The sequence below is a fragment of the Athene noctua genome, chromosome 4 (genome assembly GCF_965140245.1).
Source record: "Athene noctua chromosome 4, bAthNoc1.hap1.1, whole genome shotgun sequence".
Classification (NCBI taxonomy): Eukaryota; Metazoa; Chordata; class Aves; order Strigiformes; family Strigidae; genus Athene; species Athene noctua.
The window spans coordinates 20,024,990-20,037,640 of NC_134040.1; the positions used below are offsets into that span (position 1 = coordinate 20,024,990).

General features: G+C 42.5%; 1 protein-coding gene across 2 annotated transcripts in view; it reads right to left on the bottom strand.

Moving 5' to 3' along the window:
* The window catches only part of PPARGC1A (PPARG coactivator 1 alpha), a 375,488-nt gene that overhangs the window by 62,414 nt on the left and 300,423 nt on the right, over window positions 1-12,651 (bottom strand). The window contains exon 1 of one of the 2 annotated variants that reach the window (XM_074903779.1): window positions 1,136-1,249. The exons of the other annotated variant lie outside the window; for it this stretch is intronic. Coding sequence (XP_074759880.1) covers window positions 1,136-1,183 — 48 coding nt within the window. The 5' untranslated portion in view covers window positions 1,184-1,249. Of the gene's footprint in view, window positions 1-1,135; window positions 1,250-12,651 lie in introns of those variants that run through there. 2 annotated transcript variants of the gene reach the window in all.

Below are 12,651 nucleotides of genomic sequence, written 5' to 3' on the forward strand. Positions count from 1 at the left end.
TCTACGGCATGAACATCTTATTTAAAAAGCATTCCCTGTAACCTGTTTTTCCCTCCCCCGTCGCCCGAGGGGAGCATTTTAAGCACTTATTCCAAGCTCGCAGCCAGAGGGTTAGTTTCTTTGAGCAGGTCTGTATTTGGGATTCCTCTCCATGGGGTCCAAAGAAAGTTTGCCTCGCTTCGCAAGTTGCCCGAACTTTCAGGTAACGCTCCATTTGCGGAATGCAAACATGCAGAAATGCTCAAACCTCACTTTATACTCCAGAGATTACCAGAGAGCTGCTTGCCTTTTTTTTTTTTTTTTTTTTTTTTTCCCTTTATGAATTGTAGCCAGCAGAAGCTGTGGATTTGATGTATTGCCGTCTATTTTTACACAAGCAGCAGCAGCGGCAGCAGCGGCGGCAGCAGCAGCAGCAGTTCACACCACACAGTCCTGCATAAACTCTATTCTCATGGTTCATCCTGTTGTCTCTGCTGTACAGTGGGATTTAACCATTTGTCGGACTACTCGGATTGACTGCGAACCCTGCTCTGCGGGACATTACCTACAGCGTCATTATTCCAATACCAGAAGAAGCAGGGAAACGTCTCCTTCCAGAAATCTCTTTTAAAAGCATCTAAAGCCAAACAACAGAGTATTCATTCTTGTGTGCGTATTTGAATTCTGCAGCTGATAAACAAGGAAAAAACCTTTGACAGAGCACAGTGAAACAAGCAATTAAAATATGAAGGCAGTGGTTAATTTCAACTTTTTTTTTTTTTTTTTAAAAAGACATGTTAATCTTATTCTAAACAAACATGGCATTTTTCCAACCAGGCCACTAAACACCACTGGAAAGACTTCAGACACCGATTCATATCAATATCTTAGAGCATAAATATTGCATATGACAGGAAAGCGAGCCAGAGGCACATGAAAATAGTTTCCAACTGCAGGAGATACTGATGACAGGAGCTCGGCTTTGATTTGCTCAAGGCATCACAGAGTAACCCTAAAATAGCAAACTTACTGGAGTTAAGATAAGATTCGGACTTGTTTGCAAAGTGTGCCGCCTCGGCCGGCCTGGCGGTCCCCCGAGGAGCCCCCGCGGTGCCCGCCCGCCCCCCCCGCGCTGCCCACGCCGCGGGCCCCTCACCTCGAGGTCGCTCCATACAGAGTCCTGGTTGCACATGTCCCACGCCATCCAGCTGCGGAGCGACGGCAGGAAAGCTGGCAAACTACAGTCCAGAGTCAGGCAGGCAGGCAGCAGACACTCATGCAGGCAACGAGACCCTCTCTGAGAGTGAACCGAAGGCACCTGTCTTACTACTGTTCCCCGTCACATGACAAAGCTATTAAAAAGTAGGCTGGGCTGTCACTCATCCAGCCTTCTGGTGCCGCCGCTCCAGCCCGTGACGTCACCCAGGGGCAGACCCAGCCTGAAGTGAAGTAAATCTTTGCAAAACCCGCTCAGATCTCTGCGGCCGCGGCACCACGCCGTGATTCAAAGCAGATTTCCACACCACACCCCCAAAACTCTGCTCCTGCCATAGAACGGCTCCCATCCCTCCCTCCCCATCTTTTTTAATTTCTTGGCTTGCTTGTTCTCCCCCCTCCCCCCAGCAAACGACAGGCAGCGCTGTGTTTATTATAAAGTGAAGTAACTCCAAGGCGAGCTACAGCCCGTGTACTCTGAATAGCCCAAGCTTAACCTTTGCAGGACCCGCACCAGCTCCCCAGCACGGTTTCCTCTGGAGAGGCTATCCCCAGAGTTGGACAAAAGTTACAACACCCTCCAACATTTTTTTTTTTTTCACTGGGGGATTTTGCACCTCGCCAAGTATTTTGGTCAGGTTAATGGTTTCTCATCGATAACTGCAACTCAAGTTAGTTTTTCCACACCAAACGCATCAGCAAACCCACCCCCCAGCATTTCTCTGCAATGGAGTAAGCGTCTATAAAAAACATTCATACTGTTATCTCACCTGCTACAAGGACGGAGCCTGATCCTGTTCCCAGCTAGATTACAGTATTTCTCAGCTGCTCTTTAATCACTCCTGTCTTAGTGTACTCTCCTTAGAAACCGGGGTTGTTACAGGCAACTGCCACGGTCCTGCCCATAACTGCTCAGACCCCCGCCTGCTTTTTCCTATAAGCACCACTGTCTCAGGTTTACTCTGTGTAAACGCTGTCCACCAAGCCCGACCTGGACCCAGATTTTCTCACTGAAAAAAAACCCCAACCAAACCGAAAAACGCTTGTTGTGTGAAAACCCAGACACGCAGGTGCAACTGGTTTATGATGCCTCTTTGCACTGCATACACAACAAACTTCAGGTACCAAACTCAACTGCAAAACATTGACAACAGGAAAAAAAAAACACAAATAAAGGTCTTGTTTAACTATCCCCACTTGTCTGCTTATTGTCTTAAGTTGCAGGTTTTTTAATTAGCTGGGTGCAAAAAGTCTCGTGAAACGTAAGCACTGGCTCAGTCGCACTGGGCTACCAGTCAAAGTCACAAAACTATAATTGATCATCCTTCTTGTCATGAAATATTCATTTTCATTGTTATTTGCAAACTTCAGTATTCTAAAGGCTAAATGAATTCAATTATTACACCAGGCTACAGCAATTCTGCTGAGAGAAAAAAATAAATAAAAATAAGTACAGTTCTTGAAATAGCTCTTTTTCCTGCAGACATCGGAAACTTCAGAAATCGTAGGAGGTCTCAGATATATTCTTAGCTTATTTGCGTTCCCTTGTAATTCATTATTGCCAGTCCTGATAAAATGTACAGTTTTCCCGGCTTGTGCTTAAATTGCAAATTACATCACACTGTCATATTTTCACCAAGCACAGATGACAAAAATGGCATTGTTTTTACTTTACTTAATTAAAAAAAACCACAGCAAAATAACGAGTGACTACAGAAAGCCTCTCCTACGAATGATTAAATTAACGGTATTGCTTTGCTCTCACAACACAAAACCCCTCATTTCCTTCCCAATTATATGCTGATTTAATGATAAAACTGCAGTAAATTATTAAGATCTGGGGCAAAGGTGAGTACCTCTACCCCCCGAACAGTCAACTGTGAAATAATGCTGGGCACCTGCCTGCCTGCCTGAAGTGGAGTTGGTTCTTATTAATTATTATCTGTGGATCCATGGTTGGTGGAATATCCTCCTTCAATACCTACTTATAATTGTGTTCATTGACTGTGCCGAATCCATCATCTGGTTTTTTTTGAAGTTTCATTCACACCTTTTATAGAAATGTATTTACACTGGAACATTTCATATTGCTGTTTTGGATATTTTGACCTGCTCATGTTGTTTCTATTTTCTACATTTCCACTTCACTGCTTTCCCTTCAAATTAGCAAGTTAACTGATAAATATAAACTGTGACCTTAGTGGTGCTCTCACCATACAAGCTTTAGAGATTGGAGAACTTTCTTTAGTGCACTGTAGACAGTGCAAGCAATAGGTAATAATAACAGAGTCCCCCAGAGCTCTTCTATGGCCCTGTCCCCATTACAGCTTGAACTCTACTGGCAGTTCCAGCGTTACCTGGAAGGGATGCCAAGCACAGTTCCACCTACAAAAGACTGTGAGGTTTCAACAAGCACTCATCCTTGCTTGGGAAGATTTTATTTTTTTTTTTTAATCAAAGTGTCCTACCCCAGCCATAGTATAAATTTACTCATTAGGATCTTTTTTTCACGTTTTAGCATGATTTTTTGAGCGTAGTGCCCATAAGAGGAGAAAGCAAGGAAGGCAGTTGCAGTGGTGGTGTAGTCTGGAAAAGGCGCAGACTCACCATATGTAAATAAAGCCTGTGACACGCAGCCAGTACCTAAACTGCTCTCCACAAAAGAAACCTTGTCTTCTGAACATTCCCTAGTAGCTTTAGCAATGCTCTCCCCTTGTATTTTGACAACACAAAAAAATTGCATAAACATCTTTCCTGGGGCAAGATCTGAGCACCACACCTTATTTGGTTCCATAACAAACACATGCAAAGAAAAGTCTTATTCAGCTGGTAAAGTCCGCAGGTCCCTTTGACCCAATCTGCCCCATTCAAATGTCCCTCCTCAGACCACCTCCTCAATCACTGCACTTCCCCTGTTTTCAGGTTTCTCTGTACCTAGTCTCAGCAGTTCCCAAATTTTGCCTTTTCTTCTTCAAGGGCCATAAGTCAAGAAAGTCCTGGCATGCCTTCCAATGGCATTTGTGCACAAACTCCCAAATCCTGATACATTTTTTAACAGGACTGAAGGTACGGCCGTCTGCAACAACAGGGGACAGAATTCAAAGAGTGAAGCCTCCAAGCCCTCTGTCCTTGACTTTTTTCCTGGATTCAGCCTTCATTTTATCTCTTCCTCCCCTTCCCTCACTCATATTTTCTAACTATGGTCATGTTTTTAATCCCTGTAATTAAGATTTCTCAAACAAGCTACTGATTTTGGAGCCCCCATGATTTTGAAATCCAAAACTTAATCCATCATGGCGCTGAAGAAGAAAGAATTTCTTTTCTTACCCCCAAGACTATGGTACTTGCACATTTTCAGCAGTTTACTACTTTTCCAGTGGTGTAAGGACAACCAAACTTGTATGTAAAAATAGTGCTTGGAGTATCAGCAAGTTGAGGTTTGCAAACCAGTTCTCACACCAGTTCAACCCCTTCTGCTTGACCCTCCAAGTGTGAATGGCCTTACAGCAGCAGATCAGCCAATGCCGTATATGAAAGCAAACTGCACTCCAAAGGTGTGTTAGCGTGAATGGTGTTCTATATAAAGTATATGTACCCTATTAATTTTTTATTAGAATATTCTTTCTGTTCATCTTCACTCTTATTTTTTGCAGTCTTATATTTGTTTTCCAGTCTATTCTCTCTGTTCCAGTTCTATCCTATTTGTTTGCTGATTTTTTTTCCCTTCTCAGCTTCTTTTCCTTATTTATTCAGTTCATCCTACACAGAATACACCCTCACTAGCATAAACCAGTGAGTCAAACTCCTTGAACTTCTGAGTTCATTGGTGCAATAATTCTACAACGGAATAAAGCAGCCTGCCCTCTCCAATTTTGCTAGGGCAGTTATGAACTGAGATTGTAGGTTTTTTTAACAGAGCAAAACCATGATAGTGCTCTGTACCAGCTCTCTGAAAAACTCAAGAGACCTGGGCCACATTAATTCCTGGCCCAGCTCTGGGCCACAGTGATGGGTTACTGGCATTACAGACACCAGGATGAATTTTGCCACATCTGCCTCCAAAGACTGAGGACTCAAATAAACAGCACTGAATGCCAGGGGAAATCACTTGCTTGTTCACATGCAAATGAACCTGGCTGTGAATATTCACTATTAGTACAGATTAGCTGATTATCAGTGTTAACCAACTGCAGTGTTAAATGCAACTCTTTGCGACTGGGTGCTTGTAGTAAAACCTTCCAGGAGTGCCCAAGTGAAGCAAGAGCACAGGCATGCACTCTAAGAAATCTTCCTAACTTTTCTCATACCTCTCCGAACATCTCTCTCTTCACAAGCATATTTCACTTACTCATTATTAAACAAGAAAAGCAAAGCCACTCCAGCTGATTACATTAAAAAATACATTTATCACTTGTTTACCCCCAACATTTGGAGCATATGTTCTCCAGGACCCACATTTGCTATGATTTGCAGGAAAATCCAGCTTGTCAGGCCTGTTAAAAGCAGCATGAACAATGTCTTTCACTCGGGTGTTACTGTTTCGCAGAGAGACTAATCTGTAAAAGAGCATCTACATTTAAATTTATTGCCCCTATATGTTTGAGAAATGGAGCCATGTAAACACATCAGTTTCCTGGGGAGGCTTTGGTGCTGTTTGAGCACAGATGCCCAGGCAAGCCAAGGAGACAGATTCCTGTTTTGCAACTTCTTCCACATTGGCAGAGCAGGCAGGACCACATCAAAATCACAGACCGTTGCAGATCATCATCTCTCCTTTACTCACCTCACTGCTGATACTTCCTTGGAACAAAAGAAATCATAGTTCTTTTTTTCCCATTATCCTTCCACACATTCAAGACCCTGGGAAGAGACCAAAATCTGCTCATATCTGATACTACCAGACGCAGGGAACTGGCTTCTGGCATTTGTGTTCAGCAGCTAGGGGCATCCACCCCCCACTGAGAAGCTGTGCCCTTCCTCTCCCCCTCCCAGCCTTGCTGGGATGCTCACACCCCTTCTGGGGATAGAGAATTGTCTTCTCCGGATTTCTCCACAAAAGGATAGAACCTAGGGAAGCTTCAGGGATACACCTTGTATTTGTAACTCTCTACAGGGCCCTGGGAAACCCCACCCAGATCATTCTCATTACCACTATTACCATCCACCTTGCACCACCTTCCCTGTGGCACCTAGAGTATTATGCTGGAGCCCGACTCATCATTAGTACCAATCTAGTTTTTACTGACTTTTTCTGAGAGGAATCTGAAGAGGATGATACCAGGAACAACCACCATGGATTCGGTATCTTAGGATACAGAAAAGATTCCCTGATGCAACCATAAGCAAGTTGGGGTGAGCTGAGGCTGTTTCAAAGCTACCCTCCCCTCTCTTGCTGAGGCTGCCACTCGGCTGTCACAGTGCTTTCAGGGCTTGCTTTGCCACCTGGCCATTTAAGCCACTGAGCCAGGACCTCCCAGCTCAGAGGGAAGCTGTGGTGCCCAGGCTGCCACAGCAGTGCAGGAGACCACACTCCCTGCCAGATCCAAGCCAAGGCTCGCGGTAGCTAGTGGAAGAAAAAAAATCCCGTATTTCCATAACACAGACTATCTGCTTTCTAAAATGGCTAAAAGGGAAGGCGACTGCAGTGGAGCACACACAAGTCTGCAGCGCAGCACTGGAGCGAACAGTAACCTTTAAATACTCTAAAATCAAATCTTGTTTTACACAAAACTGCTATGGTAAAGTCGATGTGAATGAAGCACCTTTGAGTGAAGGAACAGAGAGAAAGGCAGTGGACAGCTTTAGTGCCTCCTAGCAATTTTTTTTTAATAAACTAGAGATGACAGACAGCCTTACCAACACATCTCTCATCTTCAAATAAGACTTTCTTCAGACAGAGCTCAATGGAACTGAGTCAGCCTTTTTTCTTGGGCCTAGCTCTTGGCATTTTTCGTATTAAAACAAAGTATAATGTGGAAATAATTCTGAACTGTAGTCATCTGATGGAAGTTTAGCAACACAGGCCACAGATTTGCTCTGCTATAATTTTAGGCAAACAAAATAAAGTGAAGATATCACACAAAAGAACTGGAGTTGCTTTGTTTTTGTTGTTTTGTTGTGGGTTTTTTAAATCTACTTGTGCACCAAGTCACCCTTTATAGGGTTATGCCTAGCTGTGGAGGAGGGTGAGCTCCTGCAGAGACTGCTGTCGGTGGGCAGCAGAGCTTCAGCCATGCAGCAGCCAGCACTCACTGCCTGGCCTCTAACAGACCCAGACTGCAGCAGATGTCCCCTTCCCCAGCTGCCCACAGCCCCTGCAACCCACTTTCCTGAGTCAGCCAAGGACAGACCAAGAGGAGACAGGGTCACCTCACCACAACAGCCAACGCAGTCTCACACAGACGAGGCTCCTGAAGGATCAGCTTTGCCTGACCTCTTAACTAGTAGTTCCTGCCAGCCAAAATTGAGCCCTGAAGTTATTTTTAGCCAGAACCCTTCATGAATTGCAGTTAACTTGCAAGATGCAAACTAGTGACTAGTGCTAGCGGAATCCCTATGGGTTTCATGGTTCCACTCTCTGCTCAAAAGTCCAATTATTCATTTTTCTTGGAGCTGCAATATTAATCTAAAAAAGTTGCACAAATGGCAAGAGATGTCATCCTCTCTCCATCCCCAATTCAGATAACTGAAATAAAGGAAGATAAGCATTTAGCCCAGGGGTTATTAGCTGTACAAAGTGCAGCTGTAAACCTCTGGAGGCTGACCCTCCTCCAGCGATGCTTTTGATGAGAAATTTGTCAGTACTTCCACCTTTGACTCAGGGCCAAACAAACTAGTACAGAGATGGGATGGGAGAACAGCTAGCCATGGAAAGGTTTGGTCTGAGTTACTATTTTATTTTATTCTATCCAAATCACTTGCTGCACACACTTACAAGAAAATGCTGTAAAGCAAAAGGGGGGTAAAAGTGGCTGGAAGGGGTGACTGCTCTAAATCCTTTGTAAGGGAATGGGAATTTTTAAATGGATTTATACAGGCTTCGAATCAGAGCTTATCACAGAAGGTGGGACCAAGACAGTTCAGAGCAGAAACTCCTCCACACATTTCCACCGGTTTTTTACTGTCATAGCACTTAGGCTTCCCCAGCTTCCCCTGTGAATGGAACATGGATAAAGTGCTGAGAATGCATCAGCTATCACCATTTTGGATATCTTTGTTCCTGAGAAATTTAGTATTTCCTGAACATCCTCTGCCCTGGGACACTGGTCAGTCTCATAATTATTTTATGAGTGGGTACCAGTGAAGATTCATGCCTCCTCCCAAAAAGAGCTATGACTGTACTTTCATTACTTCATGCCAATCAACAGATAGGACAAGTTTGCTACTTTCATGTTTGTCCCTAATGGGTCTCTACCATCATAAAATTCCCTGACAATCTGACACAATTAAACATTATTTGTTGTCTCCGCTCTGTTGAACTCTACATACGGAACAGCAAGCCAGGGCAATGCATTTAACCAAAAGCATTGAAAGGACCGTGTATGATTCGCACTGAAATAAGACTTCACTGGAGCGCACTTTTCCTTTTTGCCCATTGCAGGTTCCTCCCTCCTCTCTAGGGAACAAAGAACCAAGTAAAAACAGGAAACTGTCTGAACGGAAGATTATTTTCATTTATGCTGCAAGTCGCTATGCACAAAAATCCTCTGAAAAAAACAGCAAACCAACACCAAAGAGCACTTCATCATAATATTATTACCAATTTATTAAACTGAGATTGCATAGACTGGAGAAATGACTGTGACACATCCCCAGGGGTTTTCTGGAGGTAGACCTCCAGCTGTTTCATTCTCACATGCACTCCTGTTTACAAAGACAGGAAAAAATGTTTGCGCTTCAGTTCCAGGCAACACAATTTTACATTGCTTGCAGGTTTTCTTTAAGGCAGAGTAGGACCATGCACAACAATCTGGAGATGTACGCTTTGGGGAGACAGGGCTACCACCTTCCCGGGAGAGTGGGGGAAACACACAGCAGTTGTTAATTTATATCCTGGACAATGCTATAAATTGTAGCATTGCTGACAATTCCTGCCCAGTAAACATGCTCAATTTCATCTCCCGTAAAAAGGCAAGCAGGCACTAAATAGCAACACATTTTGATTTTCATTTAGCCACTTTAATGATAGGTGATGTTAGCGGAAGAGATCATTTATCTTCAGATTTATTTTATATGAGATAAAAGGCCTTGCCAATTTTTTAAAATTCATTTACACAAGTGAATAAATCTTCCCAAACAATAAGTGGGGAAGTCATATTTCTTTAACTTTGCAAAAATCTGAAAATGCTGATCTTGGAGTGAAATAGACAGCACTGGCATTTTAATCAAGAACATAAAGACTCCTAAATAAGAGACACAGCTTCACTTCAGAAAAAAGTATCTCTGATTCAGAGAACTGCCTTTTTAATGCATTTTGTCAAAAATCTCTGACAAATCTGGAGAGACACGTGCAATTTTTATATCACCTTCATTTTTAGATCAGTCCCAATGTGAAGGCTACCTAAAAATAGACCGAACCTAACCTTTCAAATATCTATACTGCTGCATACCAGAAACGCAAGCTTTCAGTGCCTCTCATGGCTTTCAGAACCTTGTGCTGTGTCTGCCTTCTCCTCTAGCACATTACCCCATGTTGCATATTGCGCCCAGGCACGAGACGAGCTGCAAGTTGCTATGTGCAGCATGTTGGAATATGTGATATGTGTTCATTCAGGACACGCAGCAAGATCATCAAAAGCTGCCTTCCCTTTTGGCGGTTTGAGTTTGCCACAAAAAGGACACGGGCAACACTGAACCTACTAAGTGGAGATGTGAAAATGAAGCTGTGTCAGCTGATCCAGCAGATCCGCTCAGAAAAAGCAAGCTGTCTGGGCTCAGAAAAAGCAAGCTGTCTGGTTTGCAACACACCACTCTTAAAAATATGAAGGGGAACAATAAGCTCTTTTATTGTTTGCTACAGCACTTGCAGACACACTTCTACCCGTTCAAAGATGAGACTTTGCAACAGTGAACTGAACTCTGAGTGACTGGTGTAGAATTACCAGACAGCAGAATATGCGGTAACTGTTTCTTTGCATTGCACTTTCTAAACTGTGATTCTGCTTGGCCTTAACAGTATAGGTCAAATTCATCCCAAGTACAATCCCAGCAACTTCAGGTCAGTGGTACCTGAAAAATCGATAGCATTTTAGTTGATGAAGTTATAACAAGGGTGATTCTGGCCCAGGCTGTACAAATACTTACTTTTATTGTATATATTCTTCACTGGGTATTATGCTTCAGTGAATACCTTTTTGTGTTCTCTACTGCTAAACACTCTGCTTAGCAGGTCCTGAAGCCACACCAGGAGCTGGAACAGGAGAAATCAGTACTAAACCGGGTTGCGGGGCTGCCCTGGAGGCTTTGAGTGACTGTGACTTTTGCTTACATGAAATAGAAAATCACCCTTGTGCCAGTTGTTAGCTAGCTACTCCTAGCAGGAATGAGCTCAAAATGACTTGCTTTTCTTTGTTTACTGTCATGCTCTGCTCCAGCAGAGTCAGAAGTTTATCATGGTGCTTCACTCTGTCAAAAAATGAACAAAATAACTTACACCGATCAAATAATGAAACAAAGCAGGAACAGACTAAATGAGTTCTTTCAAAGAATTTGGGATGGAAAATGTCTTACCTGCTGACAGGGAGGCAAGAATAGCAAACAAAGGCATAGGAATAAAAACTATTCAATAAAATATCGATTTCATTATCACCACCTATTCAACTTAATTTTCTTGGCATCCATATCCCTAATGCAGGTTTGTGATAGATCGTACAATCACTTTTTAATTAAGCCCTACTGTGCTTTGTATTAAGAAACAAGGCAGTAGACATTATGGCACAATATATCTACCAAAATATTTAATGCTTATCCTTTTCATTTTGGTATTTAAAAGTTGTTCTCTTAGGAGGTGGTATCAGTATTTAACAACATTCTTGACAGCAAGTATAAAAAACAAAAAGCTTCATACTTAATCTAGCCATGTCAAAACTGAAACCCTTTAAAATAATTGCTTTCTGAATATATGGTATTTCCATTGCTTTATTTTATTATTACCCAGCTTTCAACATCTTAAGATGCAAAACTTGTTCTCTCTCCTACATACTGATGAGATACAAAGTGGCACAAGGATAGAAAACTGACATTTGACCAATACAGTTGAATGGTACATGAAACAAGATGTTATCATGTTACAAGTGGTATTTATTGAGAAGCTGTAGAAGACTGGAAGCTTCCCGGGGTGGTACAATTTTCTTTGGTTTTTAGGTCTCTTTTGGTATATCGGAGCTCTGCTGCTTGTGATGGGGCAGATCCTGTAAAAGAATAGCAGCTCTTCTTCCCGTAGAGTACTGGCACTTTTCAGAGGGCAACATTCACTTTAATTACTAAAATGTACCCACCTTCTTCTTCCAAGGAAGAAAAGACTGTTGTTGCATATATAATGTGGTTTTAGTTTTTAATGCCAGAAATGAATCCGTAAACATAGTTACATTATGGTATACTATTTCTTATTCTGTACCCATAGTAACCAAATTAATCTCAAGGCGCTGCTGGCATTAATTCAATCTGAAGCTCGTACTTTGGATTTCACATAGGTGCCTTCATCCTATTCTTCTTCTCAACTAATAAAATGTTAATATATGGCAATATATTTATTTCTGGTTCAGTTCAAGTTGAGGAGTGCAGTACTTAGCAGAAACCTAATTAATATCAATCATATATTACAACACTGTGTGGTTTAGTAGTAAAAAAAATTGTGCTAGCACATGAGGATGAAACAGATGACCCCAGAATTCCTTTCTAGCTGGAACTTCTCCGTCTCTAGCATAGGGGTGGTCACTTTTTTCTTACTCTTCAATCTGCATTTAAAAAAATCCATAACGTACAGCCAAGAACTACACTAAATATATCATATATCCTAAAAAAATGAGAGGACGGAGATCTTGGATCATGAGATACTAATAGCTCCCTCTGTACCACTGTGAGTTCGCAATAAGCTAGACCTTACGGTGACCCAGCAGTGCTGTCTTCAGCAACACCCACTGATACATTTTTTCCACTGGGACCTACAAGCCTCCAGCCAAAAAAAATTTCCAGTTTTTCGTGAAAATGCATCTCTACAGCCCAGGAATTGTGCTTGAACTACTCAGGAGACATAAGCAGCTCAACAGTTGTGTTGTGGCCATCCTACTCTAGACCACAGCAAAAAGAAATGCAGTTCTCTTCTCAGGACTTAATTTGGGCAACCCAAGACCCCAGGCACACCACTAACCCAAAGTTTCAAAATCTGCCCTACTTCCTATAGTTAGAGAGGTTTGCATCAAGGTTCAGGGGTAGTTCAAATTTCTTGGGAGTCTTTCT